Below are 22002 nucleotides of genomic sequence, written 5' to 3'. Positions count from 1 at the left end.
CAATGATAAGAATTTTTTTTGGTCAAAGCAGAGCCTACTTGACAGCTTGGCTTGACGGAGAAAGCTCGACAGTATGATTCCAAAGCTTTTTTGGTGTGCACACAACAAATGAGTCGGGCAGTGGATGTTGGGACACGACAATAGAGTGTCATCTAATGGGAAGCATGCGAAGGTTCCCACTCTGACAACTCATCTCGTTGAGGGTGATCCTGGAGGAATTAAAAATAGGCACATAATAGAGAGTCGACCTGGCGGAAGAATACAAGGGCTAAGCATCAGGAGGTAAGCACCAGGCCACGTGCCAAAATTCCGACAGCACCTGAGATTTAAGGCTTGGAAGCCATGGGAGGTGGTTTTCCATACCGCCGATCACGTAGATAAACGACTGAGAACCACCCTGGGATCACTCCTCCTAAAGCCACAAACCATAGTGGAGTGGTGTCGAACCCAGTGGTTTTTTAATTAACAAAGGGTTTGCTCGTAAAACAGGCCCTGGGACCCTTTCTCCCTCCTGTTTAACAAAGGACAGGTGGAAACATGCAATTGGCCCAGATGATGCAGGTGTGATGTCATCACAAGCCAATCAGTAGTGGAAACATGGCAGTCATATTTGGTGTTTTGGTCACCTGAATGGCACATTTTTTGGTGACACGTGCCACTAATCATTGGTTGACACGTGGTAGGTATGAAGTCATCATGAAGTTATCTCACTAGCAAGAACCCATAATGTTTTGGCACAAGACAATAGAGCATTAACGGGATGATGAGGATCTGACTCAACCCGAAGAGCTTTTTCATTGGCTCTTGGTTGTGATGGTTGACCCCACTGGACAACTCATCCCATAAGGAAGAGCCCAACGAGTTGTTAATGGGGCGCAAGCGAAAGAGTCGGTCACAACAAGAATCGGGACACGTCCACATTTGCAGCAGAGCAACAATGAATAAGGATGAGATTGGCTGGTCACTAGGAGACACGTCGACCCAACGACATGACCCTGATGAGTGAATAAAGGGGCACACAAACAAGCGTCGGGATAAAGGGGGCTATGGGATAATATAATCTCATTCAATTAGAGATTAGTTAGTTGATGAAACGGTCGAGTAAGATGAGTAGGAATGAACCTCGACAAGTCGAGTTGAGAACAAGTTACTACGGACAACAAGTCAATGGGATGATCAAAATCAAGTTGATGGGAAATAAAAGCCAATGGTTAAGTTGATAGGATTAGAGTTAAGTCAAGGGTAGTTACCTTAGTCGGAGTCGATGGACAATTGAGTGGCTAGTGAAATTCAATAGTTGATTGGAGTAATGGAATGGATCATAGTTAGGCATATGCACATAGTCGACTAAGATTAATGATCGATTGGTAGTTGAAGGGAAGAAAACTACAATTGAAAATGCTCAAAAAATAGTTATGAATCCAAAGATTCCTAGGATCTCAGCCAATGATCTTCACCTACCTTTACTAATTTGAAAAAAAGTATTAGGTTTTTTTTCCTATAAATAAAGTATGATGTAAGGCTAATTAGAGATAATGAGATAATGAATATTCATAGTTAGTAAAGATTAGGTTATGTATAAGCGCATTGGTCTTAGTTGTGGACCAAGGTCGATGTTCATTGTAAACTTGTTGTAATATTTAGTTGAGAATATAAGAGTGATGAAACTCAAAGGTTGGATGGTTTTCTTGGTTAAGGGTTTCTAGGGTAAAATTTATGTGTTGTGTGAATATTCATAGTGTGGCATTATTTTTATAATCTTTAGTTTCTCTCATGTACATTTAAAGGTTTAAATTAATTGAGCTTCTAGTTTGGTTTATATGTAGCTTACTCTATATTTGGACTTTTGATATATGAAATGAAAATCAGGTGCCTTAAACCTAACAAAAATAATTAGGAGTAAGGATCTATCAGTCCCATGCTCATGTGAGCCATTCCATCTACACCGATGAATATAAAAGCACATTCATGAGAGCACATTAAAGATCAACAAGAAAGGAATTAAATATTACGTAGTCATAAAAACTAGATGTATTAATTCATGCCACGATCTTGAATCACATAGAGCAAGATATCCATTCAGTAGCCAAGCACATCAATATACATAATTGATCATCATCATTTGTATTTCTTTGAATATGATTTATATTAAAAATTTAAAGTCCACAAGGGAACTTATCTATCAAGATTAAATGTTGTCTACAATTGATGAAGGATGAGCCACATTCCACCACACCATACACTTAATTGTATATTCTATCCATTGTACTTGGCCAACCCCAAGCTAAACCATGACACCATGAGGAAAGTTCTTACTCAACTATTATAGGATGAAGTCATGAAGGTCATTCTCCTTCATTAAATCAAATTCATTAGTTCTTGTAAAATCCCACAAAGCCAAAAACTTACCCAAATACTCTGGGTGGTTTCTCATCTATAAGCACAACAAGCACATAGAAAACCAGTTTCTCTCTCAAGCTACCAATGGTGTAAGGATGAAGGCCATTCTCCTTCATCCACCTAGAAATCAATATATTATCTTTCAACCTACTAAACTAGGGTATGTTATCATTCGTAGTGTGGCCACAATGGGCATGCACAATACAAAGGAGTCCTTTTATAATCCAATAGTTCCTCGATTCTTCCCATTTCTTGGTGCCAATTATATCTAATTGATTAAATAAATTCCTTAGCAATTCTTGGCCCTCTAGCTCCAGTTAAATACTTCAACACCAACCAAGTGAATCACAGGTGCACATAGGTTGTTGTGTCTTAGAAGGTTTTCTACTACCTTCTATTTAGAGCCATAGTCTTGAACCCTTGTCTAATTTGTAAACTACCATGGATGTTCCGTTGGACAGCTCGTCTAAATAGATCTACTAAAATATACATGAAAATTTGAAATCTACACTATGAAGGCTATTTTTTCCTTATATTTCTAGATTCATTAATTAGTGTGTTATGCTTATGCATGAAATAAATAAAATTCAAAAAATGGAGAACAAAGAAATAAAACTCACAAACCACAATGAACATAAGATATGATCTAGGAAATCCTTAGGAAGAAAAGCCAGCTAGAAGGTGAGGTTGGTCTACTCTCTCTTTATTAGAATGGAAATGGGTGCAAGTATAAAGGAGTGATACATATGGCCTATTGAATATTACAATATACAACCTCTTTTGGTTTGCTCTCTCTCTATCCACTCTTAGTTACTTTACTCATCCATGGAGAAAAATGCACTCTAACAGAATGGAACCCATTTTCCTCCCAGAGGCCCGATTATAACACAACCCAATAGCCTACTAATGGTTAAGCTTGACTCCTTCAACTCTTAACTAGACTTAAAATATTGACCCTTATAGATTATTTTTCATCACAATCATATGTAAGTCCCCTTTTCCATGGGTAATGGGGTTGATGTGGCATCCTATCGGATCATGGTGGTTAAAATGGGAAGGTCAACTTTAAGGTGGCATAACTTTTGCATACGAACTCCATCTAAGGTCTTTCTTATGATGTTTGAAAGGTATCTAAGCATATAACAACGTCAAGGGGTCTAGAATTAATGAGAGTTTTTAGACCCCAATTTCTTTTTAGGAAATTCCTCAAACTTCCTTTGGAAGGTTAAAACCCCAATTTGTGAAACTAAGACACACAGGTAAAAATGGTCTCGTGAGTTGATTCCTCCAATTTTTCCACTCTAAAAGCATCAATATGGATGACAAATAATATAATGATCCATACAGATCATCATGTGTCTCTATTTCTCTTTCCATGGCTTTCTCTAGTTAATGGGTTTCCTTTCCTTATGAGAGCATCCTCCATTCACACTCTTGGATGCACACCCTACTCTCTTTGTGTCTTGCACACACCAATGATTTCTTGTGAATTCTTGTGTCATATTACTTTCTTCATAAGCTTCCTCTTCTTTGATGGATTTCATTTCAAATTTTCTAATCGCCGTTAGATCAGAAGCTTCTGCTTAGACCCTAGAAGTCTTTGTATACTAATCCAACCATACTTTGGATAAGACAATTGGGGTACAACCCAACTATTTCCACAAATATGGAAGTTACTACCACATCCTTCCCATTAGATAATTTCTTGGTAAAGTTGACAATCTTAGACTTTATGAATATTTAGCTCAACCAAATAATTTATTGGGAATAATAAATTCCATAACTCCTCTTTTCTGGCTTCCCTCCCCTCTCATGGCTTCTCATGGTCTATATCAAGGCTCCATCTCTTCATCGATTTTTATTAAAATAGAATTGTTTCAGTTCTTTTAAACCATCTACAATTACATTTTCATATAGGCATCATTAACACAATTAATTACAATTACAATATTTGTGGGGGATAAAAGTTCGGGGCGTTACAGTTGCTTGTAGTACAACATCAAACCTGTGAAAGATGGAGTGTCTTGTGATGTTCTCTACTTGATTTTTGTTATGTTCTTTAAATAAAAATATATACATGGAATTATCATGTTGTTTAAACATAGCTATCAACTTAATAAGAATTCTCTAGAGTTTTAATTTTTTTAGACATCATATTTAATGTCTATTTTTACCCCTATTTCAAAAAGTGGTGCTACTAGTAACAACATTTTTTTAGAGCTAAAATTACCATATTTTGGAACCGTCGTGTTAACAACATTGTAATGTTCCCAACAAAAACCTTAAAACCAACCACCAAATCAAAAGTGGAATTAACAATAACACCCTTTTTTTAGTATTAATATTATAACTTCTTTCGGGCCAAGACACAGCAGAAGACTTAAGGACGGAAACCAAATTACAAATGGAGCTGTATAATCAGAACCGCGTAGAGGAGGAAGAGCTGAGACAAAAATCGAGATGCCTTTGGCTCAATTCAGGAGACAAGAACACTTCGTTCTTTCACAACAGTATCAAGCTAAGGAGAGCAGGGAACAATATTGGTAAAATTACAAGGGAAGGCAGAGTCCTAACAGAACAATGGGAAATCAAGGAAGCAGCTACCAGCCATTTTCAAAACCTCCTATCTGCTGACCCCCAATACACGGAGAACCCGGATTTTCTAAATATAATAGAGAGTAAAATCACAGAAGAACAGAATGGAGAACTAGATAAGGAAGTCACGCAGGAAGAAATTGAAAGAACCATCCTAAGTATGCCTTTGGATAAGGCACCAGGCCCTGATGGACTCACAGTGGCCTTCTACAAAACCCACTGGGAAGTAATTAGGAAAGATTACATAAGAATGGCCAAAAACTTCTTCAAAAAATGCAAGATGGGCAGCAGTATTAAGGCCTCTCATTTAGCACTTATCCCCAAAGAATCGAATCCCCAATCCTTTGACAGATTCCGCCCAATCTCCTTATGTAATGTATCATACAAAATCATCACAAAAATCTTGGCGCAAAGGTTAAAAAATGTCCTTCCCTCTCTCATATCGGAAAATCAAGGGGGTTTTGTCCCTAATCGCCACATAACGGATAATGTCATTCTCATACAGGAGGCAATTCACAGCAGTTTATCCAGGCAGGAGAGGGGTATGATCATCAAGTTGGACATGGCGAACGCTTTCGACCGGGTAAATCACTCTTTTCTCAGGGCAGTCCTTCTGAAATTTGGCATCTCAGAGTTTTTCACAAGTAGGGTAATGGAATGCATTTCCCAAAACTGGACAGCTCCCCTCATTAATGGAAGGCCCTGCACTGCCTTCAAGAGCTCAAGAGGACTGAGGCAGGGTTGCCCTTTATCGCCCTTCCTTTACATCATAGTGGCTGAAACCCTCAGCTTGCACCTAGAGAACAAGCGCAAATTAAAAGAAATTACAGGGGTGGATATAACCAGAGGAACCAAAGGAATAAATCACTCCCTTTTTGCAGATGACACATTACTAATAGGGGGAGCCTCCAGCCTTATGGCACGAAGGTTCAAAAGAATCCTGGATCTTTTCCTTCAAGCTTCAGGAGGTAAATTAAATAACAACAAGTGTATGATATATACCTGGAATGTGCCAAGGAATATAATTCAGAGAATATCCACAATAATGGACATCCCTGCCCAGGGAAACTGGACCCACTTCACATACTTAGGGCTCCCCTTAGCCAAAGAAACAATAAAAGCGGAGATATGGGTGAAAATAATAGATAAAATGAGAGGGAAACTTCAGAATTGGGGAGTGCATTGGCTAAATCTGGCTGGCAGAATCATTCTAGTAAAGGCCATCCTTTCAGCCCTTCCAATCTACCAATTTGCTACCACCCTAGCTCCGGCAGGCATCCATAAGCACATGGAGTTGATCATCAGAAGTTTCCTATGGCAAGGTGGTAAGCAAGACACAAAAAAGTTCAGCTTGGTGAAGTGGGACAAGGTCACCCTTCCTCTAGAAAAAGGAGGGCTTGGAATCAAAATACCAAGGATTGCAAACATGGCTCTGGGTGGCAAACTGGTTTGGAGAATTCTCAACGAGAAAGGCACATGGTGGACAGAGGTAATCAGGAGGAAATACTTAAATGGAAGCAAAAGCAACATCCTTGCAGGAAATATCGTCGAAAGACAATGCACCCCTGTTTGGAAATTGATCAAAAAGACACTTCCCTACTTTACTTCAAACATTTCAAAAGCCCCGGGGAATGGCAAGGATATCAACATATGGGAGGACAAGATAATGGGCTCGGAACCAAGGGCAGCTCGCATTGACTTCAGGCCTCTACAACGGTGGATGACAGAGGCAAAGATCAAAACTCTTCATGACATTTCCCTCTGGGATCAGGACCTTTGGTCTGGCTGGAGACCTCTCCCCCTCCCAGACGACCTGAAGTTCCTTTGGGAAGAGCTCAAGATGTCTCTAACTGGTTCTGCCCCTACCAACAGAATGGAGGAAGACAACTTTGTCTGGAACCCTAGTGGGAGCAAATACACGGTAAGAGAAGGCTACAAAGTTCTGCAAAACGCCTCAACAATCAACAATTGGCCTCTCCAGAGGGCTGTTTGGAGAACCGAGTGTATTCCAAAGGTAAGGCTCTTTAATTGGACCCTTATGCACTGTAAAATTCTCACAGCTGAGAACCTTAGGAAGAAAGGCATTCAAGGCCCTTCAATTTGCTATATGTGTAAGAATGCAGAAGAAAGCATAAACCATCTCTTCATTGACTGCCCCTTTGCTAAAGCTTGCTGGAAAATTATCACAGAACCCCTGAGCATCAATGCCCTCCCCAGTCAGATCACTACCCTTCAGAAGCAATGGGGAAATAATCTCCCGGACTCTGGCAAATGTAAAGGTCTAGTCAAAAGGATATGGAGAAGCATCCCCGCTAACCTCTGCTGGCAAATTTGGTTGGCCAGAAATAAGTATATCTTCAAGGGTAAACAACCAAGCATCTCCAGCGTCCTCGCCAAAACGATTGCTCTAATTACCGAGACCATTGAGGCAAATGGCAACTACCGGGAAGAAGGGGAACAATCGGACACAAGAGTCAAAGAGTGGATCAGCAAGTTCAAATTAGGGAGAGGACATCAGAAGAAAGGGAATACAGTGAGGAGGAACATGGACTGGAAATTAAGAGGAACTAAAGAAGAAGTCAAAAGCTGGATCCATAGCCAAAATCGCCCTACTCTCCACTTTGATGGGGCCTCAAAGAACAACCCAGGTCAAGCGGGAGCAGGGGGAGTAATCAAAGATTGTCAGGGGAAGACCATAGTCACTTTCGAATGGGGGTTGGGCAACATGACAAATAACAGGGCGGAGGCCTATAGCCTTCTTCTTGGGACCTCCATTGCCAAGAGCTACGGTCTGAGAAATCTACTAATTCTAGGAGATTCTGCAATCATCATTGCAGCCTTGACCACAGGGAAGGAATTCAGACAAACAGCTTTAAACAACATCAAAGCTAGGATTATGGGAAATATCAGGTCCCTCGGCAATGTCACATTCAAACACATTCTCAGAACAAACAATGAGGAGGCAGACAATCAAGCAAAAAAGGCTTCAAGCAGGCAAATATGTGAAGTTAAGGAGAATGACAGAATATACAGGAAAGATATTCCCTAAGCGGGCTTCCCCCGATAACCCCTCCAAAAACCGCAGCCACCTCAGGTATATTCTTCCTCGCTTTAGGCCCAGCATCCCCTCCTGTACTACCAGGTACTATCGAAATCCTAAGTGTCCTCAATATCTGAACTCCATCATTGACCCATATCCCTTCGGGATTCTCCACCTGACCAGCGCAGTCTCTTTCAGGGTCTGGGATTGTGATTTACCTCTCCGCACAAGCCAAGCCTGCAGCCTTATCAAATCAGTTGACCACCCTCCTCCCAAGAACAGAACCTCTAGGTGCGGATCCAAGCAAATGTGGCTCCTTCAGATCATTATATATGGCAGTGGGGCTTCAAGCAATAGCACAGATCAGTTCTCCTGTCCGCAGCTCGACTCCGGCAACAGAAGGCGTACCGTGGAAGAATTCATTTCTCTCCAGGAAGAAGAGACTCTCAAGGCGCTCTTGGTAAACTTAGCTACTCTCTTTGCTGGTTTTCACTCGCTAATCTCTCTGTTTATGCAGTGTTGCAGTGACTCAGACATATCCCTGAAGATCTCCCCCGGCCCTCTGAGATTATCGCACTTCTCCCTTCGATTTCAGCAGTCCATCGCCCTCCTCTTCATCTCATCCAGCTCCTGTATTCATCACTCCAGCATATTCTCCTTCGCTCTCTTTTCAATCCCGTTCATAGCCCCTCACTGTCCCGTCCCTCTGCGCGAAAGAATGGCCGATCAACACCGTCCTCCTGCTGAGAAAGGCCAACCTAGCATCCTCCTTGATAATCTTTTCAATAATAAGGAGTGCACAATGTGTAAAGCTCATACCATAATGATTAACAGCCTGACCAAGCAGCTGAAAGAGCTGCAAGATGACTATCACTCTGATAGGAATTCTAAGAGAAAAAAATTGGACAAAAGAAAGAACGAGATTGAAGCACTGCAGGAGCGCTGCAGCCATTTGGAGGCAGCCATGGAACATATACGCTCTCTCACCCAAAGCTACCAAGCGGAAGCATCAACCAAGGCAAGCGTCCGGAATCCGGACGATTCAGTCACCCAGCACTTCCCATAAGGAATGCATTGCAAATACTGCTGGATAGGAGGCTCTTTTGTTAGACAATATAGTCGTCTTTGTTTTAGTTTCTGTTTAAATCAAAGAAGCAAGGAGGAATATGGGTCTGCGTACCCACTTTTGATCCTCACCCTTCAGACAAATTTCCCGGATGTAATAGAACTATGTAGTGCTGTTTGTTTTATAATATAAAAGTATCCGACTTGGTTAAAAAAAAATATTATAACTTCTTTCAATTCATGGACTTAACAACCAATATCACTGCAACCAAAATCTTAAGATCAATTGCCAAATCAAAAAGTGGTACTCTCAATATCAATCCCGTCCTCCCCTTTTTAGTGCTCAAATTGCAACTTTTTGAAATCATAGCCTTGACAGTTGATAAACCTACAATTAAAATATTAGAAATAATGTTTAAAAAGAAAAAAAGAAAAAGAAAAGTATTATAGTAGCACCTTATTAAGCTTAAAATTGCAACATTTTAAAAACTTGACCTAAAAAGCTTAGTACTATGAAAAAAACAAAAGAAATAGAAGAAGAAAAAAATACAAAAATACAAAAAAATGGAGAAAACATGTTTATTTCCCAAAATAATTAAAAATAAAATAAAACAAAACATTGAAAATTTAAAAATAAAATTTAAAATCTTAGGGAACAAAATGTTATGGCATGAAGGGGTGATCGCAAAAAGAATGCACGGAAGGCTCTCCTTTACATGGCTAGCAGGGGGAGAGGGGAAAAACATGGTGTGGATGGGAGAGGGAAATGGGAATGGGAAGATGGGGAAGTTGGTGGGGATGATTCAAATTGGATTTTAATTTATTTTGCATTTTTTTTAATTTGTTTTGTTATATATATATATACTTGTTTTCTTTATAGTTTTTTTATAAATATTGTTTTTTAATAAGTTTTATAATAACTTGTTTGAAATGCTTTTTTTAATCGTTTTTTAAGGATATAAATAGAGGTTGTGTCACGATCTCTCTCTCTCTCACACACAAATATAATTTTTAAAATTTAACGTGTGTGTACACACGCACATATTTTATCTACAAAAATGTTTCCCTCCTCTTTTTGGTGTTCGTCTGCCCTACTTATTTTCCCACTTTTGCAGTTTTTTCCCTTTTCTATGATAATGCTAATGATAATACCTTTTTTTATTTAGAGCTTGATTCAAGCTTTTGATTGCAAGGGTGTTGATTACAAAGCTCATGATTTACAAAAAAAATTAAGAATAGAAATTGTGATTTTAGCACCAAAAGAAGTGGGGTGGATGGGAGGTTGTTATTATGAGGACCACTTTGAATTCAGAGGTTGATTATAAGATTTTGGCTGCGATATTACTAGTTGTGAAGTCAACAATTTTAAAGAAATATTGAAATTTTGACATGGATTAATAAAAATGATGTTGCTACAAGCACCACTTTTCGATTTAGGGGTTCAGTTTAAGTTGTTTTTTGACAACATTACAAGATTGTTAAGGCCACGGGGATACATTTTCCATTTTGAGGTTAGCCCTTGTCAAATTGTAACTATGTTTTTACTATTATAAGCCTCGTAATGTCATTGATCTGAATTGGATCATTATATTGTTTATCATCCATCTGGATGCTTTCAAGAGTGGAAAAAGTGGAGGAATTAGTTCACATGACCATTTTTACCAATGGGAGCCAATTTGGCAAATTAGGGTCGGTTCCTTTCAGGTGTAGTTTGAGGCATCAAACAATGTTTTTTGGGGGTAAAACTTTGCTTCTTAACCGTTCACCTTTTTAAGTTATTCTACATATAGAGATATTTCCAACAATGCAAAAAATGCCTTAATTGAAGTACATATGCAAAAGTGATGCCACTTGGAAGTTGACCTTACTATTTTGACTGCCATAATTTGAGAGGATGCCACATCAGCCCCCATTATTCATATAAACGAGTCTAGTCGTGTGATCATGATGAAGAATACCCTAGAAGAGTCCATATTGTAACTATTTAAGTGTTGAAGAAGTCAAACTTAACCACTAGTAGGTTATCGAGTTATGTTATAACCAGGTCACTAGGATGAAAAGGGGTTCCATTTTATTCCAGTGCATTATGTTCCATAGATTAGCAGAGTAGAAACAGACTAGATAAGGAGAGAGAAAACAAGCATTATTTTTGCGTTGGAGTAGCCTATGGCCATATGTCTCACTTCTTTGTACTTGCATGCATTTTCCATTCATAAAAAGAGAGTAGAGTGACCTCAACTTCTAGTTGGGTTTTCTCCTAAAAGGGATTCCTAAGTAATATCTCATGTTAATTTGTGGTTTGTGAGTTTTATTTCATTGTTCTCTATTTTATGCATAATTATAATTTTCATGCATAACATAAAATGATAAATTAAAGGTCCAAAAATCTAAGGAGAAATAAACTCTAATAGTATTGATTTTAGATTTTCGAACATATTTTAGTAGACATGTTGTGACGAATTGTCCAATTGAATATCCACAGTTGTTTATGGATCATATTGGTATCACAACGGGTTTCTTTGGGTATATTGTGGTGTAGAAAAGCCTGTAGATTCACAAGCTCATGCAATGTACTAAAACATAGGACAAGAATCTACTTCTACTTTCAACCAGCGGAAGTCAATAGATCAATGAAAACAATATGAACAAGAGGAAGATAAATCAATGGGACATAACACAAGATGTCTCTAGGGAAAGTCATTGCTCAAAACCCCACTATTTGTCTTGCATATATCAAAAATATGAGTGAAGATACAAAGCTTGTTCTCACTAAAACAATTCCGCACAAGTATGCTCAACTCTCTCAGCTCACAAGCTAGCTCTTGGCCAACATTTAGCCAATTTTGTAGCTCTCAAATCCCCTAATCTCTTGCATAATTCCTAGGATGAATAGCCCATATTTAAAGGGAATTCATGCTTCCAAATCTACGTAATCCAAACATAGGATAAATCTCTAATGCATGCATGATATTTACACTCCAATAAATAATACCATTGATAGTAAATTGTCCCTACACTCTAGTCTCAATTAGGTCTTTCTCAGAATTGGCATGCATGAGTTTCTCATGAGGGAATCTTCAGTTAACTGGAGTAGCACTAGTGGATGCACTTAGTGCACCAACTGACTGTTAATCCTCTATTAGTTCCAAAAACAATTTAGAACTAATTTAACTGAACTTAACTCAGTAAACTGAGTGATCTAATTTCCAACTCAATTTAAACTCATACTAGACCCCTAAAACTTAGGGAGAATGTATACATGACTACAAAAATACTTCCAACTCGAAATTCCTAAGCTAATTGAGTTAATTAAACTTAATTGACTATTTACAAGTTGCTATGAGAATAGAATTCGATTTTAATTCTCAGCTTAATTCAAGGACAAATTAACCTAGAATTTCTTGTTTCCATTTATCAACACTCCCTCTCAACAAGAAAGGGATTATCAACTACCCTGATCTAGGGATTATCAACTACCCTGATCTTGTCTCTACGAAACTCGAATTTACATCTTGACAATGCCTTTGTCAAAATGTCAGCATCTATCTCCTCCGTGGGAATGTAATCTAACAACATAATCTGCCTCAATACATAATCTCTGAGATGATGATATCAGATATCAATATGCTTGGACCGACCATGAAAAATTAGATATTCAGAGAGTTTGATACACCTCTAATTATCGCAATAAATCACAATTGGATCCATCTGTTGACCAAACAAACCATCCAGGATCTTCCTCATCCAGATGGCCTCACATGTTGCCTGACTCACATCCATGTACTCTGCCTCTGCCAAACTGTGTGCAACTGATATCGGTTTCCTTTTGTACCAAGAAATTGTCGTTGACCCAATACTGAAGATCCCTCCTGATGTGATCTTTCTGTCGGATGGACTCCCTACCCAATCTGCATCGGTGAAGCCTTGAAGCTTCACTCCCTCTGTCCGTCTGTACCATAATCCATACTGAGAAGTTCCCCTGAGGTATCTCAACACATGGTAGGCCTAACCATCGCTTGACTAAGCTAGTTAACTACATAGCACATATTTGGTTGTGTGTTCACCAAGTACATGAGTGAACCCACAAGATGCCTGTAAACAATAACTTCCACTACTTCCCCTGAAGTAGCATCGTCCTTCCTCCAGTTACCTGCTAGAGGAGTCTCCATGGGTTTGCTGCTCTCCATGTGGAATCACGTGAGTATCTCGTTGGCATACTTGCCCTGAGACACAAACAACTTCCCATCTCCCTGCCATACCTTCATGCCAAGAAAGTAATGCAGGAGCCCCATGTCCATCTCAAAATCTCTTGCAAGGTCCTCTTTGCAAGACTTGATTAGTCGATCATCACATGTCAGTATGAGATCATCAACATAAAGTAAAATGATCAACAATTTACCTTCCACCATTATGTGGTACAGATTCGCATCCGCTTCACTCTTTGTGAAGCCCAACCCAATGAAGTAGTTGTCTATCCTTGTGTACCAAGCATGAGGTGTTTGCTTCAGCCCATACAACGCTCACTTGAGCCGGCATACATGCGACACATGGTCAAAGGTCTGAAAACCTTCAGGTTTCTCTATGTACACCTCTTCCTCAATCATTCCATTAAGGAAGGTTGTCTTCACATCCATCTGATGTATCTTCCAACCCATCTATGTTGATAGTGCCAATATAGATCTAATCGATGAGTACCTTGCAACAGGAGCAAAGGTCTCATCATAGTCAATCCCCTCTACCTATGAAAGGCCACGGGCCATAAGTCTAGCCTCATGCTTCTCCACACTACCATTTGCAGCTTACTTTACCTTGTAAAGCCAACGGGAGCTCACCACTGACTTGTCCTCCGGTCTCAGGACCACATCCCAAACATTGTTACAAACTATGGAATCATACTCCTCCACCATGGCATCAACCCAAGTCGACTGATGCATTGCTTCCTTAAAGGAAGATGGATCTGTCACAACACATTTGCCCATAAGAGCCATGTATCTAGTGTACCTCTCAAGTGACCTCCTCTGCCTGCGCTGAGAAGTGGGTGCTCCCACATTCTCCCGTGCATCATCCAATAATTTTTCAGCCTCTATGGTGCAATTTCTTCCCTCTCTAGAAGACTCTGCCTGAGTGGATGCCTCCACTTTCGCATCCTCTGCATGTGGCTACTCCACATCAATCTGAGGCTCCTCAACCTTAGGATCTAAAAGCTCCTCATATGCATGTAGCCCAAGCTCCCTCTCAAGGGAAACTCGCATGGCCTTCGCCTCATCGAATCTAACATCCCTGCAAACCACTGTCATCCTGCTGGTCTTCAAGTACACCTGACAGTTGTGAGGTGTATCAGTGTACCCCATAAATATCCCCAACTCTGTTGTCGGCTCAAGCTTCTTTCGTGCATCTTTGGTCACATGGCAATATACCAATCACCCAAAAATCCTGAAGTGATCAACATCTGGCCTCTTACCGAAATAAGCCTCCTGTAGTGTCGTCATCTCAAGTATCTGATGTGGGCTACGATTCTGAACATAAACTGTTGTGTTGCATGCCTCAACCCACGAGTGTAGTGGTAGGCCCTGATCATGCAACATTGCCCTTGTTGCCCCTACTATGTTTATGTTCTTCCTCTCTACCACCCCATTCTGCTGAGGGTTATGGGGTGCTCCCAACTCCCGTTTAATCCCTTCCGTTGCACAAAAGTTCTTATACTCATTTGAGACATACTCACCACCGTTATCACTCTATAGAGCTCTAACCTTCTTGCCCGACTCTTTCTCAACCAATGATTTAAACTCACAAAACTTTGTGAAAGTTTGATCCTTTTTCTACATGAAAATTTTTCAGCATTTACGAGAATATTCATCAACAAATATAACATAATACCTGTGTTTGGCCATGGATGCTGTCGAGAATGGTCCACACACATCTAAATGGACTCTCTTTAGAATAGCCTATGCTCAACTGTCTCTATCGTGAATGGAAGACTTGGGTGTATTTTCCCAAAGTACACCCCTTGCATTTATCAACTTGATTAAGCGTACCTTTGGGAAGACCGATAGAGATCTGTTGCAATATCTTCAAAGCCCCATGATGCAAGTGGCCCAATCACCTCTGCCACAACTCGCCAATGTCTTGGCTTTGCACCCTTTCTTCTTTTGTGCTCAAAGCAACACACTCTACCTCCAACTTATAAAGATTCTTCACCTGAATCCCTATCTTCTTTACTTGACCCGTGGCTATGTGTCGAAGGAACACCTTTCCTTTCGAGAAGATCACATCATATCCTCTATCCTCAAGCATGGCAATGGATACCAAGTTATTCTTTAGCCCTGACACATACATAACATTCTTCAAGGTGAGTGGAGCCCCATGCTCCCTTTGAAAAGTAATCGTGCCCAATATAGTAACATTATACTTCCCGTTGTCACCCATCTCAATATGCATGTGGAGATCTTTCTCCTCCAGGTCATTAAATAGCTCTTTGTCGCCAGTCATGTGGAATGAAGCTCCACTGTCTAAGTACCATACACTTCCCATCATTGATGACATCATGCATGCAATGAGGGAAAATTCCAATTCAAATTGAGAGGCCAAAGCCTCACTCGCTGCTCCTCCTGAGGACTTCTTCTTGGACTTCTTCAGTGGACAATTGGTAGCAAAATCGCCTAGATCATGACAATGAAAGCACTTAACTTTCTTCATGTATTTCTTCTTACCTCCATGATAAGAATCTGATTTGGAATGGGAAGATTTCCCTTTCCCCTTCTTTGCATTAATCGCTAAGGCACAATTCTCTTCATCATTAGCCTTTGATGAAGAGCCATCCCTGGTGTTCCTCCTGATCGCCTGTTTGGTCAATTTAGTGTGTTCTAAATTGCTGATTAAAATGTCAATCCGGGATTCGTAAACTGACGAAGTGAAGTGTACTATATGTACAAGATAACCATTTTCTTAGTCTTTTGTCGTTTTTTAGTTTTTTAGTTTGTTTTTGGATTTATCTTTTATGGATTCCCTAATGTGTGATGGCGAAAATGAAAGTTAAGTATGGATGGTAATGGTGATTTCTACAGTGATTTTCCAAACTTAAAAGTGTTCAAAAAGAAAGCTCTAAAATAATTGTAATGAAATCAATTCTTAAGAGGAAGTAAATGTATCAAACAGTGAACTAATGACAATGGCCCAGTATCCTTACTGCTGTATGAAAAAGAAAGTAAAAACTGAACTTAAAGCAACTCAAAGACTAAAAGCAAAGCAACTAATTCACACTACTTCAACCCTTCTGATCCTTTACCCTTCAACTCAATCTACCTTATGGGAAGCAATCATGAACAAGTTAAGCAATATGATATCTAAATTGCAGGAAATTAAATTGCATAAAGGAAACTAATCACACTACTTCAACCCTTCTGATCCTTTACCCTTCAACTCAATCTGCCTTATGGGAAGCAATCATGAACAAGTTAAGTAATATATATCTAAATTGCAGGAAATTAAATTGCATAAAGGAAACTAATCATACTACTGCAACCCTTCTGATCCTTTACCCTTCAACTCAATCTGCCTTATGGGAAATAATCATGAACAAGTTAAGCAATATGATATTTAAATTGCAAGAAAGCAAACTAAATCATACTACAATAAGTAATATTCTGATTCCTTACTAATAGAGTCACTTGACTATAGAAAGAAACCATAAACAAATGAGTAGTATGATGTCTAAGTAGCAGAAAAATAAATAAGCAAAACACAATTTGAAAAATGACAGTGCTGGAATTAAACTTCAGAAAATGAAAATTAGCAGGAAGGACAAGATGATCTCATATGTCAGTAGTTATCTAAAAAAAATATGTAAATCTGCCCGGGCTACCTACAACAAAACCTGTAAAAGAAGCACTGATCAGCTAACAGTTAGAAAAGAAACATAAAGGAAATATAGATAGCAATGATCATTAGAACAACACACTATATATACAAGCAATGATTGAAAGAAAACAGTAAATGAAAGCAAGTAGAAACTATACAAGGCTCTGGTGTACAGGGGCCCTCTGTAACCTCGGCCAGTCAATCACTTAGTCACAAATCCGGTTCAGAAAAACTGTCTTCTCATGTATTTAAAGTGAAATGCAGTACAGTGGGTGACAACAGTCGAAATTACAATATGAAAGCTAATCCTTCAGTGTATATCAACGAGTTATTTATAAGAAAAAGATGTTGCAACTAATTCATAGATTTATGCTGCTAAAAGACACGTAAATCCCTTGAGCCGAGATCTAGCGTGGTGGTCATGAATTCATGGAGTGGTGGATGCTTGGTTTAGTTCACGGGTTGCTCTCCAGGTGTGTCAATACCTCCGAAAACTAAGGATCGTGCCCCGCAAACCTTCACGTGGGTAAAACAGAGCCGTGCCACCGCAAAATTCTTCATTTGGCCCTTCCTTTGACAATCGTTGACCGCGACTGTTTATGAATGATTTGGCTGATCTGAGGGGACACACCCCATGTACACGTCACGTGCAGCTTACCCATGTGGCTGGTTTCTCCATTGGACACCTGTAGCATAGCCTTTAACAAAATGGTTATGGAAACTTGGGCTGGCTGCGGAAAGTGACAAGTTTCCACAGCTGCTTGAACAAAAATCTAAATCAAACAACAGTCATAAGCATAGTTAGGAAACCATTCCATAAGTTCTTTTTAAACTATTATGCAACGATTTGACAGCTTGGTGGACGAAGTAAATGGAAAAAGAAGGCTGAAAGGGTATATAGGGAAGTGCAGGTTTGGGACTCAACATACCCCCACTGTAAAGGTGTTGCATGTCCTCATGCAACCAAAATTTAGTCACCCCTTTCTAATCCATATGTTCTGATGCTTCTGCTAGGACATCTAGCCCTCTTTCTTCTTCTTTGGTGCTACCACCATTCTTGGTTTCCATAGTCCTAAATGGAGCATAGTGTTATCATGGATAATCTTATCTACCTTGCTCTGCTCTTTGAGTGCTTCATTTTCCTGCTTGATGTGCCTATTTAGGACTTCTAATTCAAATACCTCTTGTTTCAAGGACTGAACTTGTGCATCTAGTGGCAGAGTGGTGCTTGGACCTGTAATTGACTTTTCTAATGATTCCAAGTAGTCATATACTTCCTATTGATTGGGGTCTACTTCAGGTGTCTTTCTTGGACTGAGTTCAAAATCTGGAGGAGGAGGAGGACTGCTCTCCAACTCTGGCCAAGAAGGGCTTTCATCGTGTATAGGACTGATTTCAATGCTTGGTTGAGGATGAGGTGGACTACGGCCAGCTGGAGTTTTCTCAGGTGTCTCTCCACCTAAGTCAATGAAGTGGGGCCGTTTTATTTGCGTTTTACTCCCTTTTCCTCTTAACCTTGTGCTTCTCCTTAAGTATGGTGGACTAGTGCTCTTTTCTTGTATACTCTGTTTTCCTTGGTGTCCTCGGTGTGCTACTTTCAGAGGCCTCAGATGACTCTTGGAAGTAGTTTCTTATCAAGAATTTCTCCCATGTATCTTTGTTTTTCCTTAAGTGGTCTTCAATAAGAATTTTTATAAGTCCATGATGGTATAGATGAGGGTCTATATTGCCTATGTGTTTTTGGACTGTAATGCTCATTTTCTTCAAACTCAAGAGCAAGAAATAAGGCAAATTAAGAGTCTGATTTTCTAAGAAATTCATCAGCAGTCTAGCATGGTACATATACATCGAACCGAAGCGTCCTTCACAGGTGACAAATTTTTGGATAACTAATAGTAGGCTAGCCCATTCTTCCTTTAATGCATGAACAGGGATTCCTTTAGTAAACACGGTAGTGTCCATACCTGGGTTTCTTAGCATGATTCTCCATGCCTGTTCATCCACGCTTTTATTTTTGAACCATCTTTCACCCTCCTGAGGTAAGCCTGTAGCAGCTGCTATCATTGTTTCGGTCACTGTAAGCTTCAAATCTCCAATATCCACTTTCTGACCATCAAATGACCGTGCAAAAGCCTTGGTTACTTCTTTGTTATAGCCTTTAAACCTTTGAATTAATCGTAACCACTTAGCTTTCTTCAGTAAATCCTTGGCCTGAGGGTAACCTTCTAAGTATTTTGGTCCTTCTAGCTCTGCCCTGAGTAGTTTTCCCATTTCTTTCCCTGTTTCGAATTTCAGCTGAGGATACAATTTTTAACAGAGGACAGTAGCTCGATTGCAGGGTTTATGGTAAAAGGTAATGGTTGCAATCGATAGCAGGTGACGGGAATGCTTCGGATTACAGGCAGAACAGAGGATAGACAGTGGTGAACAGGTTTACAAACTGAAGTGCGTGTATATGAAAGGAAGGTCTTAAATGAAATGGTAAGTGACCGGTAGTGGAGGCAAGATCTTTTTGAATTAACGGCTGCGTACGAGAGATCACACGTTTTTAATAGATAGCTGCGGAAAATACGGTGAAGAAGAGCCGTAAGGAGATTGGTCACATCTCATGTGCGCAGGTGGCAAATGAAGTGCAGTTAACTTGAGTTTAAACCCGAAAAACCCATCATGAGACTGTTAAGAAATGAATGCTTGGTGTATGGAGTAATGTCATGGGATAGGAGTGGTAATGGAGCTATCATATCGAATCATTGCACACAGTATAACTTTTCATGGTTTGATAACTATGCATAATCATGACTTTAATTGCTATTTGATAAAAAAAATTGCTCGTACCTTTGGAAACTTTGTCATTTCTTGCCCATAGCTTTTAGCCAACTGTTCTTTCTTGATATCTTGGAGATGCTCCATGTCTTCATGGTATTTTCTCACTTACACCTGCATTTTCATGATTTCTGTACTAACATTTTGACTGTGTATTTGAAAAACAAAGTGATGGTGGCTACGGAAATCATTTCTGGCTGCGGAAACTGTTTCTGGCTGCGGAAACTGCTTCCAGCTGCGGAAACTGGGACAGCACCCACTTAGCTGAACAAATGTGGTTAGAAAAGAACTAACTGAGTGGAAATAGTTCTGAAAGGAACTTTTATTGATGAAATGAGAATGAAATGAGTGGAATGGAATGAAAATGAAGCGGAGTGAAGTGAAGAGAAAATGTGAATGAGATGGAGGTGAAGTGAAATGGCAAATGAGGTGGAGTGAAGATGGAAAGAGAAGGAGAGGAGATTTTTTTTTTAGAAAATATAGAGTGTCAAGTGTCCTTGATTTTCACTCCATATTTTCTGTATAAGACTGCCAATCTATGATTGGTTTTCAGGCTTATACAATTTTATTTTATTTTTTAACTGAAAGAATAAAAGGCTAGGCTGGTGGGGAAGAAGGATTCTTCTCCACCAGCCTTATTGCAGAATTCTCTTGGAACATCTTGACAAATTCTTCTTTTGAGAGTGGCTTATGATAAATTTTCAATCGATGGCCATTCACAAGAAAAGAAATCTGAAATTCATCAATGGTCTTGACTCTTACTGCTCCATTATTAAAGACTTTGTCAATTTCATATGGCCCAAGCCAATGGGTCTGAAATTTACCTTTAAAGTCTTTGAAATTGTAATCAAACAGTAATGCCCAATCTCCCTCTTGAAACTTTCTCTCTTTGATGTATCTGTCATGCCATTTAGCTCTTTGATGTTGAACTAGATCAGTCTTTAAAATTGCTTCTTGTCTGATTTCATCTAGCTCATTCAGCTGCTTCATTCTGTGCTTTTGGGCTTCTGATAGATTCATCCCCAACTAGACTGTCATCTTGAAAGTCTTGACTTGAAACTCAATGGGGAGCAGGACTTCTTTCCCATAAACAAGATCATAGGGAGAATGTCCTGTTTTATTCTTCCATGTAGTTCTATAGGCCCATAAGGCTTCAGGAAGCCTTTCTTCCCAATCTTTTCTGTGTAGATGAACAGTTTTGGTGATGATGCTTTCAAGAACTTTGTTTGTAGACTCCACCTGGCCATTTGCTTGCGGATGGTAAGGAGTAGATTTTCTGTGCTTGATTTTGTATTCTCCATCAGCTTCTCCATCAAGTTAGATGTAAATTGACTTCCCTGATCTGTCACTATTTCTCTTGGGACACCAAAACGAGTAAAAATATCCTCAAAAAGAAATTGAACAACTGAATTTTCAGTGGCAAAAGGCAATGCTTTAGATTCTACCCATTTAGTGACATAATCAGTGCATACTAATATATAATTTTTCTGTTTATATGGTGGATTAATAGGTCCAATGAAATCTAAAGCCCATTTTTCAAAGGGTTCGATGAGTACCTGTGGTTGTAATGGCATTTCATTTGAAAGAGTCGGTCTCCCAACTCTTTGGCAGCTGTCACACCTTCTGACATATTGTTTTGCATATTTGAAAAGGGAAGGCCAATAATATCCTAAAGAAAGGATTTTATAGGCCGTCCTTTTGTCAGCAAAGTGTCCACCGCATGGTTCATCATGACATGCCTTAAGGATGTCAGGCATTTCATCTTCCCAAACACATCTTCTGATCACACAATCTAGCCCTGTTTTAAACAATTCATTAGAAATCCATGAATAACTTGAACTCTCCTGAATAATTTTTCTTTTTTCACCAGGAAATAGATGTGGAGGTAGCTTTCCTATAGCCAAATAGTTAGCAATATCTGCATACCAAGGAGTCTTAGTAGTTATTGCAAATAAATACTCATCTGGGAACTTATCCTCTACAGGAGAATCTTCATTAGTATTTTGGATTCTAGACAAGAAATCAGCTACTGTATTTTTTTTCCCTGGTCTATCCAACACAGTAATATTGAATTCTTGTAAAAGTAAGAGCCATCTTGTAACTCTGCCATTAGTAACAGGTTTATTCATGAGATATCTAATTGCAGAATGATCAGTATGGACAAAAGTTTCATGGCCAGTTATATAGTGTCTAAACTTATTGATTGCATGAACAACAGCTAA

At 39.4% G+C, this 22002-nt stretch overlaps 1 protein-coding gene across 1 annotated transcript; it reads left to right on the top strand.

Annotated features, from left to right (window-relative positions):
- Positions 1–4804: 4804 nt before the first annotated feature.
- Positions 4805–8044, top strand: LOC149151166 (uncharacterized). The gene has a single exon (XM_089443079.1). It carries the CDS (start codon positions 4805–4807, stop codon positions 8042–8044), a length of 3240 nt encoding a protein of 1079 aa, XP_089299205.1.
- The last annotated feature ends 13958 nt before the right edge of the window (positions 8045–22002 follow it).

Source organism: Pinus tabuliformis, chromosome 9, assembly GCF_031772625.1.
Source record: "Pinus tabuliformis cultivar Carrire ecotype Pingquan chromosome 9, CPIR1, whole genome shotgun sequence".
Classification (NCBI taxonomy): domain Eukaryota; kingdom Viridiplantae; phylum Streptophyta; class Pinopsida; order Pinales; family Pinaceae; genus Pinus; species Pinus tabuliformis.
The sequence above is the reverse complement of the archived record's forward strand: the minus strand, read 5'-3'. Positions and strand labels throughout refer to the sequence as shown.

Excerpts from the sequence above, each read along its gene's own strand:
- LOC149151166 (XM_089443079.1), top strand. The coding sequence starts at position 4,805 with ATGGAGCTGTATAATCAGAACCGCGTAGAGGAGGAAGAGCTGAGACAA.